A 15149-nucleotide genomic window follows, 5' to 3' on the forward strand; every position below is an offset into this window, starting at 1 on the left:
CCAGATTGAAATAGATAAACATAGACAAGCAGAATTTGTTTTTATCAAATCCATGCTAGCATCTGGCAATTACAACATTAGCTTTTTATGATCTAGAATCTCAGTGTTGGAATAGTTCAGAGTCTGATTTTTTTTAAAAAAAAGACAGGGCAATGTTTGCTCTTCTTCAGCCATCTGGCACTTTACTAATTTCCAGATATCCCCACAACAGTATGTAAGAGTTCATCCAGACTGTAGTTACTGTCCTTCAGTACTGTAGGATGCAATACATCTGATCCTGAATATTTAAACTAATTAAAAACATAGAAGTTTCTCTGGATCCTCTTTATGTTGAATTCAAGCTTCAATCCTGCCTTTCAGTTTCTTGGTGGAACAAAATTTTTTGTTGAAGTCCGATCCAAAGCAGGAGTTGGGCTTCTTTATTGAGCAGCTGCTATAGTGATTATTTTATTTTGAAAGCAAGAAGCCTTTTTTGTTATTCTGTGCATCTTTTCCTCACCTCAGCTCATTCTGAAACTTGACTTTTTGGACACTGATTCTACAGTTCTGGGTTACCTGACTTCCTTAGTGATCTGGACAGTGGTCTTTGTAGCAAGCAGAGATTTTGTCAAAATAATGAAACATATGTCATGATGTAACTCTGCCCCTTCCATATTTTCATGCAGTGTCCTGATGTAAGGACAAAAGGAGCAGAAATTAAGTTGTGACACACCCAGATGCCCATGGTCCAAACATTGTTTACTTTTCCAATTTGTGTCTTTTTCTTCTTTGTCTTCATTAGCCCCACTAACTTCTTTCACTGCCCTCCCATTTTTTTCTCTTTGAAATTGTTTTAAAATCGGTACTTTTAAAATCCCTTCTTCTAGGCCGTGAGCTTTTTCCCATTAGCTCCTCCTGACATGGGATCCCATTATTGCTGAATTTATTAAAATCTTAGATAACATGTTTGACTACGCTCAGTTTTATTTCCCCTTAAAATCAAGAGTTCCAGCACTATATCCTCACTTTCCCCCAACGTTCCTGCTTCTACTTCCTCAACTAAGTTTTCCATAGCCTCGCTATTTTTTATCTGTCCCAAACCATGCCTATATATCCATCTGATTTGTAGCAGACAAGATAAATAATAAATCATTTGTGGCATTTTTATTTAAACTCCATCAGCTGTTATTTGCAAAACTTATAATTCAGTAAAAATATGACTAATTACCCCAAATAAATCTAAAACCATTTAAAAAACTAATAGAAAACAAGCCTAGCACAAAATCACAATAAGATAAGCTCAATATAAAATGATAGAGCAAAATAATGATTGGTGCCCAAATTAAAATAAATATATACAAACAGAAGGCTAGGAAAACAAGAACCTTGCCTAGTAATTGGGTTGCCATTATCAAAAAACTCTCCCTAATATCTATCCATGTTGTCTTATTAAGTTAAAAAAGGCCTTTAATATTGATTACCTGGCCAAAGAATATATAGCACTTCATCTTTTTAAAGAAAACCACCTATACAGTATTTGGAAGACACTTTGTGGTTTGACTTTAGCTTGGAGGCACTATTGTCCCAATCTTGCAAATGTTTTGGGATTAGAATGGAAAATAATAACCTAAACGTTGGTACTTCCTTGCATTATTATTTCGGGGATAAGCCATCATCTCCCGCCCTCAGCTGGTTGCCAACTGAAATCCGCGGAGTAATAGAGGCGATTATGACTTCCTTAACCGATGAGGTCATAAGTCAACTCCACCCCTTTACACGAGCTCCACCCCCTGAAGTCATTTCTGCCATCTTTGCTAGGGTCGGCAGCTTCTGGACAATGTTAAGTCTGCCGCCGTCAACCGCACTGCCGCTCTCGCGCTGAAAGAGGGCAGACCTCATCCAAGATGGCATCGCTCGTTTCAACGTCTGAAGGCGGTGCCTAAAATGGCGTCGGTGGCGCTTGCGCGTTAGAGGACGGCTGTTGGAGAGGGGCCTGGTTATTTCCATTGTGTACCAGAGGAGAGAAAGTCTTGAGGTGGTAGCGGCTCTCTCAGAGAGCGACGGATCATGGAGCCGGATCCTGTGGAAGGAGAGGGGTGCGGTATCAGCCGGCACGAGGGAGTCGGCGGAGTCGCGGGCTCTTCTCCCCCGCTGACCGGACTCACCGCCTCTCAGCGGCGGGCCGAGATTCGCCGGCGAAAGCTCCTGATGAACTCGGAAGAGCGGATCAATCGCATCATGGGCTTCCATCGGCCGAAGGCGGGTGAGGACGGGGCGTGGCCTGGAATCTGGGGCGCCGGGCGAGGAAGGCCGGGCCGCGGCGGAAGGGAGGCGGGGATACGCCGGTGGTGCCCTTTCCTCGTCTCAAACCCTCTCGCCCGGTCCTCGGCCAACGCATTCACTAGTTTAGCCAGCTGAAGCTCGTAGAGTTAACATTTGATCAGGCCCCGAGGTTCAAATCTGGCTTTGTTGCGGTAGTCATCTCCTTTCCGCATAACTGGAAACGGCTGGCTTAAGTAGCGGTCAGATGTTTGGCGCTTCAAGCTCCTCAGATATAGGAGTCATCATTCTTGGATGATAGGGATGTTGATTTGGATTCTAATATTTTTTTAACCAGTTATTTGCTTAAATGGGACCAGCACAATCAGATTGACTTTGCAGCCTGTAAATAGTTATAGATTGTTCAGGAACTGCGTTCCCATTTTGGAAGAGAAAAAGTCATTGCAATTTTATTAAAGACATGAAAATATATCTGCGAGTTAATCCAATCAAGAAAACCTTGCATTAGTGAATAGCATTTTTAGCACAATTGGTAGTATCCTAATTGCTATCTTAAATTTGGCAAAGGAGTTGAGAATTGTAAGAGTATGGTTACATTTTTAGTCTTGCAATAGCAATCAGCACTATGCTGATGACACTACCCTGATATCTGAAAATGCAAAGGATCTGCAAGCTCTAGTAATAAAAGTCAAGAACGACAGTAGAAAAATGGGACTAAAATTAAATATACAGAAGACCAAATTAATGACAACAGGTAGAACAACCAGCCTTAGAATTGCCAATGAAGATACTGAAGTGGTGGATAGCTTCTGCCTTTTAGGATGAACCATCAGCAGTAAAGGAACCAGCAGTCAATACATACACCACAGAATAGAGCAACCGTGAAGGCATTGGAGAAGATGTTCAAATCCCATGATGTGTCTATACCTACAGAGATCAGAATCGTATAAGCCATGGTATTCCCTGTGGCACTCTGTGGAAGTGAAGGTTAGACTTTGAAGAAGCAGGATAGAAAGAGTATTGACATTTTTGAACTTTGGTGTTGGAGAAGACTCCTGATAATTATGCTTATTATTATTATTTATTAAACTTGTATGTGGATAGTCATGAAAATAAACAAATGGATCATTGAACAAATCAACCCAGAGTTCTCACTCAGATTATTCTACTTCACATAACACATTATGTGAAGATCTAATTCCCTGGAGAAGGCTCTGATGCTAGGAAAGGTGGAAGGATAGAGAAGAAGAGGATGACCAGCAGCAAGATGGGTGGACTCAGTGATAGTGGTGATGAATACACCATTTGAAGATCTGAAAGTCCAGGTTAAGGACAGATTGTCATGGAAACATCTATGTGGTCACTAAGAGTTGAGAACAACTTGGCACATAATCAAAACAGTGATGTCTCAAAAATATCTCATGAGCTTCTTCAGTTTCTCCAGTTCAAGAATTTCTCCTCATGATTGTTAAAATGCATTTGTCCAATCTTTGAACTGGTGGGAAAGTAGGCTGGCATAAATCTCACTGCCCCAACGCCTAACCCCTATTATGCTTCAGTGACAAGATGACTACTGTTGTCCTTATAGGTTGAAGATGGGACAGTTCACGGGCTGCTGACAAGAAAAACAGCTACCAATCATAGTTTTTAATATGTGGTAGGGCAGACTTGGGCAACTGTGAAGGGTGTTTGGTATGATGACTTAGTCATCTTTCAAGGTGCCCAAGTGACAAGGTATCAGTATGAATGTTTTTCCTGCTGCTGACTTATTGGGCTATTTCTGAATATATATCTCATGTCTTCTGAAAGCCCACTTTGAACTGTTTGTTTAAACAGTGATCTAGTACTTTTTTGTAACAGCACTAAACCCATGTCTAAAAAATAGCTTAGATGACAAACTTCCTGTGCAAATATGAGGGTTCGGTCCCATTTTATTCCATGTCCCTCTGCTATACATGTATCAGCTGGGCTATTTTTCAAACATGTAGCACTCCTTCAGAAAAATGCTAGACATGCGTGCAGAAATAGCCTAGCTGACAAGTTACAGGCATGGTTGAGGTGAGGAGCATTGGGAAAGCTCCCTTTGATGTTAGGTCGTACTCACTGCCCTGTGTGTCCTGTCAGTTGGGTATGTAGTGAAGCAGGAGGGAATGTCAAGGGCAGCAAGTGGCCCACCTGGGCCTCTTGGCTGTTCTATGACCTGTCACTTGGGCTGAAAGTGAAAGTAGGCAGAACTCTTGTCAATTTTACCCCAGCTCCCAATCCATAATTGATAAGTCCTGTGAGGGAATGGTGGTGTGGGCAGTAAGTCGTAGTGGCTGGCAGCACTCAGAAATAGCCCGTGGGGTATGCAAAATGATAATAAGGTGTGTCCCCTAGTAATAAAATGAGTAGAAAGTATGTTTGTGCAAAACTCTTTGTCAGCAGAAAAAGCAGAAAATCTGTGATGTTCTCATTTGGGACAGAATCAGTAACAACTGATGGAACCCATTTCTTTCCTGGTTTAAATTATTGGAACTCCAATCAATTGGAACTTCAGTCCTTTGTTTTGTTTAGGAAAGGTCTTATGCTCTCTCAAAAAAGCATTGCACACATGCTTAAAAATAAAATCTAATGTTCTTCCAGAAGAATGCTAAATCCATGTATACAAGAAGTATACTATGCAGATATATCTCTGGGAGTCAGGTCTCCGGATTCTCTGGAGCCCAAGCCAAAATGGCTATGAATGGTAGTCCCTAGCAGTCCAAGCAAAGGAGTGTATCTGCAGTAACCTAAAATGATCAGTTGGGTTGGGATTGGCCTTGTCATCACTAAACATCAGGATGTCACAAATTTTTTATTGTTTGTGTCAGAAGAAGAGGGAAAATACTAAATCTAAATTTGGTCAGTGAACTATAATTTTAAGCTGCCTCTATGGTGGGCTGGAGATACATTAAAGGTGACCTCATGAGGATTTCTAAAAATAGTTAAGATAATATCTTAATTCTGTGGTTAGCAAGATGTAAGAATGAGTGACTAGTCCAACGCTCTAGGCAGTACATTAGATTATTACTATTGTTGATATTTTAAATAATGTTTACAATGCACAAATTCATTCATTCATTCATTCATTCATTCATTCATTTATTGGATTTCTCTCCCACCCATCTCCCTTACAATAGGGGACTCTGGGCGGGTCATAGTGAGCCAATATGAAGCTGTGGTTGACAGATGGATTTTTCTACCACAATACAGTAAATTCTTATTACAGGTGGGATTTACTCCCTCATTTCTTTTGAGCAACAAAGATATGCATAATTGTATTTTTGCATACAGTATTGCTTTATGTTATTTTATAATGAAAAATGGCTATAAGATGTATACATAATGGATAATTTCTGTTGTTTCCCATTATTATTGGCAATGGAATATTTACTGTAGGACATATTATTGTTTGAGGAGCAAGAAAAAGAGAAAAAAAAGATAAAGGGGAGTTTTTAAAAAAATAAACAGAATGTGTATGTGTGTGTGTGGATACTTTGTTTTATATTTCAGTAGTTTTTATTTTTTTCAGATTGTGATGCACTTCTAAAATTAACTGCATAAATATATTTGCTGATCTCTCTGAGAGCTATAGATAAATGGAGGGCACCAGATTAGAGAATGCTACATTCCAATGTCTAGAAGATTCATTATATATGGCACAATTCCTAAACACATCTTCTATGTAGAAAATATTATTGAACACACATACACTATTAGTTATCAGGGACAATGGGTACATATTCAGTTGTGTCTTTGCACAAAGTTTAACTTGATGTATCGTTAATTTGTTCCTGCCAATCATCTTGTAATTAAAGGCTTGGAGGAAGAAAAAAAACATTTTTTCCTTCCTCTCCCCCCCACCTTTTTGTTGTATTCTAAAATATAAAAAAAGGGAAAGAATTAAGGTCAATTTTTTGAGAATATTGAATACAGTAAGACAAAAGTGCTAATGCACTTGTATTTGCTGTCTTTTATTCCCCCCAAATGTTTTCTGTTACCTCATAATAGGAAAACCTTTATCTAGACTGTCGGACTACTGTAGTACAATTCCTATATACAGAGGACAGACAGTCATGAAAGAGCAAGCCACATTTATGCTGTAAGGAGCAATGCCATTTTCACAAAGTAGGAAGAAGGATCCAGTGAGCTTATCTGTGGCTAACTTTAAATAAAAAGATTGGTGGATTTGTTTTTGAGCAGGCCTCAAAGGACATAATTGTTTTATTATCATGTTGATGATTCTTTCTGTTTTCAGCTTAATTTTTTCCAGCTAGTCAAACTGACAAAATTAAGAGATCCTTGGTTCCTTTGACTTCCCAGTTTATTGTTTCATTTGTAATAAAAATTTAAATATTTGAAAGTAAATTCTGTTAGTAAACATAATTATCTAAGTTATACTTTTACCTTTACTAAATTCATCAAATTATGATAATTGTATGAGCAATCCAAGTAATACATAATACTTGTATGTTCTTAAAATAGCTAAGTGAACTAAGATCAGTAAACAGCAGTATAAAAAAGTCATATTTCATATATTAATTTTTCCTAAACTTTCAATTTTTCCGAAAAAAAACAAACACCCTTTTCCCCTATTGCTTCAGAATTTCTAATCTATATTTTAGGTTCCATGTTTTTTCACTGTAGATTTATAAAGTACTTTGGAACAGGTTTAATCTAACATTTTTTTAAGTGTCACAGTGTAGAAATAAATTAAAAATGTTATTTTTAATATTTCAAATGTTTAAACAATGGTTGATCAAGATTAAACCAAGCATTCTTTAAATGTTTGAAATATTAAAAATGGCATTTCTGATTTATTTCTATACTTTTATTTATATTATTCATGTTTATAAATCCATCTTGGCTTTAAAAGTGCCTTACTTTTCTCCTGTGAATCAGTGTGCAATTTATAATTTTATTTATATTTAGTAAATTACAAGTGCAAATGGGAAACAATAAGTTTTAAATGTGGTAACATAGAAGAGCACTCCTGCCAACTGAAGATTTGTATCATTTGTTGACAAAGTCCTGTACTTTGGTCTAGGACTCTTTGAACTTTATTATCAACTTCAGATATGTGGTATGATTCCAGTTTTTTTTCTGTTCTCTTTAGACGATGACAGCCATTCAGAAACTAAGCTTCAGCTGGAACAGGATAAACCAATTTGCCTTCCTGCTCCTGTTTCCAAACGGGTTGTGCTTGGTGATACAGTCTGCAGTTTATCAGGAACGGCTGACCACACGAGCAGTTTAGCAGATCACAAAGGAGAGAAAATAGACTTATTTAGCAAAACTCATGAGGTCGGTAGCGATGGCAGCAGTGAGCTCCGGCAACGCAATAGAGGGGAACTGTTTGATGTTCCACAGAGACCACCACGCCATGGGTTAGACCAGTATTTATCAAGGTTTGATGAAGCAATGAAGCTCAGAAACCAGCTGATGAATGAGAAGCCAAGCCAAGAAAATGGAAATGCTGTGGAGGAATTTGATTCCTTTCACATTTTTAGATTGGTGGGGTGTGCGCTTCTTGCCATTGGGGTTAGAGTTTTTGTATGCAAATACTTGGTGAGTTTTTTTTTTTTTAATCTTACTACATTTTCATTTTGTCTTGGTTGCCTTGCTAACAGGCCTGTAGAGTGGTACATGTATGGGGTATTCATGCTGAACAATTATTTTCTCATGGCTAAGCGGATTCAGGTTCAAATCCATAACACCATCTATTGTTCCTAGCAATAATTGTTAAGAACTGCATAAAAGTCTGTTCTTCAGAGCATCCTTAAGATAAGTAAGTACAGGTAGTCCTTACTTAATGACCATAGATGGGACTGGCAATATATTTGTCATATATATGTTAAGTCATGCTGGACTTACGATGTCAGTTCTGCTGCAGTTGTTAAGCGAATCACTCATGGTTATTAAGCACGATGTCACGTGACCACAACTTGCAACTTATTGCTGGTTTCTCCATTGATTTTGGTTGTTGGAAGCCAGCTGTGAAGAACACAAATGGTGATCGTGTGACTGTGTGATGCTGTGACTGTTGTAAATGCACACTGATTGCAAAGTGTCCGAATGGCTATCATGGGGACACTGTGGCAGTCGTAGGTTCGAAGACCGGTCATAAAGTTACTTTTTCAGCATCGTCGTAAGTTTGAACAGTCGCTAAACAGGGCAGTTGTTAACTGAGGATTACCTGTAGTGATTCCTTCAAGTCCCAGGTGCTGACCAAGTTGAAAGGATGTCGGAGACAGAAGACATGTAATTGGACTAGAAACAATGTCAGGGAATTGTAACTTCTTATTGCAGTTCATTCTTGGCATCAGTTAAACATTAGAAAGGGATGGAAATCGAGGTAAAAAGCAGTGGCTGTGTGCCCTCTTTTTGTTAACCATTTGAATAGTCCTAAAGCACAGCTGACAATCATTCCTTTAAAGGAAACCTTACTAATACATTTAATGGTGTGTGCTAGGTGCTCAAAGAGCATTGTGTTGGAAATAAGTGATAGGCATGGATTTAACTATTATTAATATGTTAATATTTTTATTTATGTATCAAATTTGTCAGTGCCCATCTCATTAGAAAACAACTCTGGACAGTTTACAGGAAGATAAATAACAATTAAAAGTAGTTTATTATTTACTTAATTATAATTAATTATGAATTAATATTAATATTAATGTGTTAATTAGGTTTTAATTAAACATTTAATTAATTAAAATATTTAACTTATAAATATATGTTAACCACCCTCCACCCATCTCTGCAGCAGTGTCTAGATACATTTAACACCTACGAGTTATTCGTAAACATAAACACAATATGCTTGACTAGTGGCGTTTTTTAAAAAGTGCTTCTTTTTCTTTTTACGTTTTTCAGTTAAATTATTGAAATGTTCTACAAGAAATAGATACTTTCAAAGTGTGAAAGTATTTGGTGTGATTTCTCGTGATTGTTTGCTAAACTATATAATCTTTTTTATTCTATGTTTTTTTTCTCTACAGTCAATATTTGCTCCATTCCTTACTTTGCAACTTGCATATATGGGACTGTCGAAGTATTTCCCAAAGGTAAGAGTTTTATTAGAAGAAACATATCCTCAACATTTCTAATTCGGAGTGACCCAAGTGGAATGACTCGCTTTAGTAGTAACTAATGTGCTGGACATAGACCTGGGAGATTCATGTTCCCAGTCACCCATAGAGTTCTCTGGGTGATTCTAGGCTAGCCATTTTCTTTTAGATACTTGGAACAAGCTATGGAAGAAGAAGAATAGGTTCAATAACATTTTAAATGAAAGAAGATGCTTTAAGATGAAAATTCTGAAAAATTAAACTTTTTCTTTCTTTTGCACAGAATGAAAAGAAGACAAAAACTACAGTATTAACTGCTGCTCTTTTACTGTCTGGGATCCCAGCAGAAGTAATTAGTCGTTCCATGGACACTTACAGCAAAATGGGGGATGTCTTTACAGACCTTTGTGTTTATTTCTTTACTTTCATTTTCTGTCATGAACTGCTTGTGTTTTTTGGCTCAGAAGTGCCATGATAATAGCTGTGGAATTCACTATGAGTACATCAGCAGAATTGTTTTAGTCTTGATTTCATTCACACCCCTCTGTATATATACAAACAGGGTTAAATCTTTATCAGTTCTTTCTTATTTCAGTGTAGTTTAATCACAGTTCTGAAGGAAAAGTCACATTCTCAACTATGAGGGTGAATTATTATAGGTTAAGTACTGTATGTGTGATCTAAACATGGAAGACAGTAATGATATTTAAAGAGCAAGCCTTTTCTGCTAGTAAGGAAGACATTCTTTTTCCCTTTATTGGAGATGCCACCTTGTACTGTAATATTTCTCTTTGGGCATGAAAACCCAAGAGAACTGAGGTATTGTGTGGTTGACCAAATTATGTTATATTTTATGGCTTGGTTCCAGAATTCCTATTTGTAGAACTTAACACTGATGCCCCTGTTGAGGAAAAGGTGGGAAAGCAATGTTGGCCAATTTCTACATTTTATGTGCCCCTCAAGACACTGGGATAAGTACCCTCTGTAACAGTGTATAAAATGGCATTGGCAGTTGAAGGAGACAATCAGTAGGTAGTGCTTCTTCTCTTCCTTCCTTCCTTTCATCAGGAGCCCATGCTTGAATCTTGATCTCTTCCACAAATGGAAAGAGACCTCCTGTGGATCCATCAAGAAGGATTTCTTAGGATCATTCCTCATTGTTATATATGCCACTTTAATATCCCAGTTCATACCTTTAAACAAGTGGCATATGCTGACAAAAATGCTGACAAACTTCAGAGACATTTTGGAATATAATTAGACTGGGTCTAATCGTTTTTCTATCTTCTTCATTAGGGGTGGTAATGTTCTGTTGATAATGATGTAGAAGGGTAGACTTAAAAAACTGAGTAGTGCAATCTAACTTGACAGTTATATATGTTCCCATTTGAATTGGAATCTAGATCCTTTTGTTTACATGAACTAATGGAATATGCTGCATAAATGGACACTGCAAATTGAAAAACTGATACTTGGGTTATTAGCCCTTTGAACTTTTATGTGTCACCAGTTTTATTCATCTCTTTGGCTTTTCAGTAGATCTTAGATTTTCTTCTTTGTTCTATAAGCTAAGTCAATCCTCAGTATCTTATTTCATATATTTTCTTTTCAAGAATGTGTGCATGTGACGTTCAGCATCTTTACCTAAACACCACGGTACACTACAGCTCAAGAAGGTGCAAATTAGTGTTTTATCCCAATGTTAGTCAAGTATTTAATATGCATAATGTTTTAGAAAACAGGTAGCAAAGAAAATGGTTTGTTTATATTGGAATGCTGATTTTAATATATGTAATATAAATTGGTTCTTATAAATCCAACTGAAAATAATTAATTGAAGCATCTTCCACTGAACTTAGCAAATCCTGATGTTCATTTTTGAAATGTTTTGTCTCTTGGCCTTGTCCACAGTCAAGTCTTAACTTAGTTTTAAAATTGATAGCTCTCTGTAGTTTTGTATTTATGCAAGTAATTTCCCATGTTTTTCATCTCACATTTATTTAGCCAATCACAACTGCTATAAATCATAAAATATGGCAGATGTTATTACTTGATCTTAATTTGCATTATATTTTATGATTCAGTTACGGGCTGAGGGAGATGTGTCATGTGTATTAGCGATCATTTCTTATATTACAATTCTTCCCTATCTTCATCTACTCTGAGTCAGTGTTATGTACATGTAGCCCATTCTCAGTACCTGTAAGTGGTTCTATCTTGTAAAGAATTGGAAATTAATTTCATTATTCTGAAAGATGGGAGGATTTTTTCTTGGCTTTTAATTCTTAGAAGTATCTACTGTCCAGTTAGCCAGACTAAACTGGACATTTCTTTTGCTTCTAACTTGTCTGTGATTATTACAGATAATTTTACAAATTTAATTAAGAGATGATTGGGGGGGGTTTAAACTCTTGACAGAAAGTTAAATTGGCTTTCTTTATAATGGACACATAAGTTTCCTTACATTATAATTTCAGTGATTGCATTTACTGAACCAAACTTTACTGCTGCTCCCTGAAAAAAAAATTGTTTGGCTGAGATGCATAGAAAGAAATGTGCATATTTTGGCATTTTGCCACCACGGGTCCCTTGATAAATGCAAGGTTCCACTCAGTTCAAAAAACAAGTTTGTCTCTTTACAGCAGGAACTATGATGGTAATACCACTATGGAAAAAGTCTATATTTAGGTTCTTTCTCTGCACACTTAATATTTCTGAATTCGTATAATTCCTATTTTTTATGATGGACCTTCAAATATTGATAAAATAGCATAAATCTAAGATCTTGTTTGATATATTTTTACTTCAAAAGGCACATGTAAGGTAGAGAACAATCAGCCCCAACTCTTGACATTTTGAGAATATCGCAGGCATTTTTGCCCAATAACTGCCATGCTGAATGTAGCCAATCGCAAAATCTCATTCTTGACAGTGCTGGTGAGGCCAAAAAGAAATTATCTTGTCCAAGACCACAGGTACAGGACAGACAATGTGTTTTTGGATAATGAGTCCAGAAGACACAAAAAAATTCTAGCATTCATTTCATAGAAGGTAAAACTGATAAAGCTCAGAGAAAATTAATGGCCAACACGTTGACTACCATGGAGATTTGTGTCACATATTTTCTTCAAATGCCTGCATTATAAAAAGAAAGATTCTGATGTCAAAACCACCACAACAAAACACTTAGCTATTCACCCATCTACACTTAAAAGAAGGGGGGGGGAGAACGTATCATAAACAAAATTAAAGAAACATCCAAACCAGTTAATACAGGTACTGCATTGAAAAATGTGCAGAACATTGTCTTAAGTGTGGCCCCTTTCTAAGAATACTGCTGGTATCACTATATTTGCAGGTTTCCAGCATCTTATTTTTAATATATTGTTACTTATTTAAATACAAATGGAAAATAATTGGCAGAGAGCCTGGCGGTTTAAAGGTTTCTGCAAGCACTGTGAAGGAGCAGCTTTCCTGTGCTGTCTGAAGTGTGTATATGGTGAAATAACAAATAATCAAGCTGTTCTGTGTATTTCCTTTTCCATGAATTGGAGTTTCTCTGTAAAATAAATCTCACATTTGTTTTTCTATGTAATCATTTCTGCAATGATTCTGTTAACAGCATTGAAGCTATAGATGTTACCATTATTTATGCTTTGGCATTACTTGAATATACATTAAAATGTCTGCATAGGTCAGATGTTTTGTTAACTTTCCTTATTTCTGAATTAGTAATTTAGTTCAGAAAGTTCTGGTTCCAAGAGGATTAAGGAAATAAACCAAACCTTTGTAGCTGAACTTAACAGTGCCTGCCTGCTCCCTGCCTGATAGAACAGTTCCTGGATCTATAAGACAAAAAAAATGTTTGGGATGTCTGGTTATTTTTGTTGCATTTCTTTGGTAGAAAGCTTGGTTATATAAGAAAAGCCGGGGGAGAGGGGAGGATGGAAATGAGAGACCAGTAAGTCCATTGAATCTAACATTGTTTCCCAGAGAGGCCAGTGTTATGCTTCTGGAAATCCCATCAGCAATTTAAGAAGGCTTTTATTTCCAATTATTCATTCAGTGGCATTCTGCCTGTGAATCAGATTTCACAGTCATCACTCCCAACAGCTGCTTTTAGACTTCTCCCCCCTGAGTTTCTCATTCTCTTTTAAAGCTATATCGTGAGATGATATTTGAAAATAAATTGATCTCAATTTACTTTCTTGGGAGGGGGGCCTAATTTTACTGTTACCTTAACTATATATAGTGTGAATGGAAGACAGAAAAAAAAATCTATAGTACTATATGAGATTCCATTAAGACCTTGTGCTTATTTTAAAATATCATAACACTTGTTTACAATATGTTAGAATTTAGTAAGAGAAAACTGTTGCCCTATTTTACTAAATAAATATTTTGCTCTAAATACTGGGAACAGGGAGCAAAATCTCAAAAGCTCCTTTAGCCATTTTGCTTTCCCTTGTGTCTTTCGACAGTGTGCTGTTCTGTGGGGTTCATTGGATGCAAAGGGCTAAAGCAGAAATGGAGGCTGCAAACCTGTGTTTGTGGGTTCCAACCCAGAGGTCACAATCAGCAACAGGAAGATGGATAAAGAGCTGATATGGCGTAGTATTTAAGGTGGGGGACTACAACAGGAAACCCCCCCAGAATTGCCAATGGCAGCTCTTTGGTAACCAGTCATTTCTCCTTTAGCCCAACCTACCTCTGATACTGTGGTTGCAGGGAAGAAATGACAGTTATGCTACAGTAAGTAGTTAAGTTGCCATAGCTTCTGGGGGAAAAACAACATGTAACACTTGTAGGAATTGTGAACACTTTAATTTACGAAAACCCTTCCATTTTGTTTTAGAATAAGGAATTAGAGAACCAGATTAGAAAGTTTAGTCATCTTAGGTTTGACAGCAATAGTCTATTGAGTGCTCTGAATGGTGCATAAACACTAAAAGGGCAAGATACCTGATTGAATTTAAAAAATGTGTAGATTCTTGATGATCTATACAGAGTATTCATCTTTTTGGAATACAGTGGTTTCATAAAGCACAGGAGCCATTATTTTTATGATTTCAACTAACAATAGATGTCGAGGTTTGGGTCAATTCTGCATGAAACCTGTGGCTCTGTGAGGTTCTGTACCTGAGATCCATGTTTTTTGAGTAATAACAGCATAGTACAGTAAATCACTGAATCAGTGGGTCTTTTTTCAATGTAATTGTATGGTCTGACTCTTTTGAAGATAATTTGGGGGGAATATCCTGTAGAACTCCATATGATCCATAAGGATTCATTCCTCAGATCCACTATCCTGATTTGGTGATTTGTTAATGTGAATATCATGAAGATTTTTGAGAATCTGTGCCTCAGATGTGTGTCTTGTCATGAGGATGCCAGAAATTGCCAGAACTGACTAATGGAAGTGTGCATTGGAGAAAAGATAATCTGATTTCAGGTAAAAAAAATCAGATGAAAATTGTGTTTTTTAAAAAACCGATACCAAAATTTATCAGATCTGTGATTTTTTTCTTTTTCTGCCTATTGAGAAAGATGATATGCAGCTTGATGATCTTTCTGGCAAGTTGCACATAATAATATCCCGGAGGATATGTGTGCTGAGTCCAAGTTTTTTATGCTATATTTCTAAAATTCCTTAGATTTATGATTCTGATGATTGGTTCAGTGCAGAGAGTTATGATTTGTTTATTAACAGTGATTTCAGCTGGGTTAGATGTAAAATCATGATCACGTTTGACACCTTTGTGGGGCCAAAAAGAATGATCTGTGATCACAGTGGCT

General features: G+C 36.9%; 1 protein-coding gene across 1 annotated transcript; it reads left to right on the plus strand.

The window, feature by feature from the left end:
• The first annotated feature begins 1960 nt into the window (after positions 1 to 1960).
• On the plus strand, positions 1961 to 13151 carry CAMLG (calcium modulating ligand). The gene is made up of 4 exons (XM_007421878.4): positions 1961 to 2242; positions 7397 to 7848; positions 9285 to 9350; positions 9637 to 13151. Exons 1-4 carry the CDS (start codon positions 2047 to 2049, stop codon positions 9826 to 9828), a joined length of 906 nt encoding a protein of 301 aa, XP_007421940.2. The 5' UTR covers positions 1961 to 2046; the 3' UTR covers positions 9829 to 13151.
• Positions 13152 to 15149: the final 1998 nt, after the last annotated feature.

This window comes from Python bivittatus, unplaced genomic scaffold (genome assembly GCF_059951505.1).
Source record: "Python bivittatus isolate LINGU-HERP-01145 unplaced genomic scaffold, Pbiv_v1 ctg000080_np1212, whole genome shotgun sequence".
In the NCBI taxonomy this organism is placed as follows: Eukaryota; Metazoa; Chordata; class Lepidosauria; order Squamata; family Pythonidae; genus Python; species Python bivittatus.

Bases quoted from the DNA above. Each gene is read 5' to 3' on its own strand.
- CAMLG (XM_007421878.4), top strand. From the start codon at position 2,047: ATGGAGCCGGATCCTGTGGAAGGAGAGGGGTGCGGTATCAGCCGGCAC. The intron at 2,243-7,396 runs GTGAGGACGGGG...TGTTCTCTTTAG, and splicing joins CTTCCATCGGCCGAAGGCGG to ACGATGACAGCCATTCAGAA. The intron at 7,849-9,284 runs GTGAGTTTTTTT...TTTTCTCTACAG, and splicing joins TTTTTGTATGCAAATACTTG to TCAATATTTGCTCCATTCCT.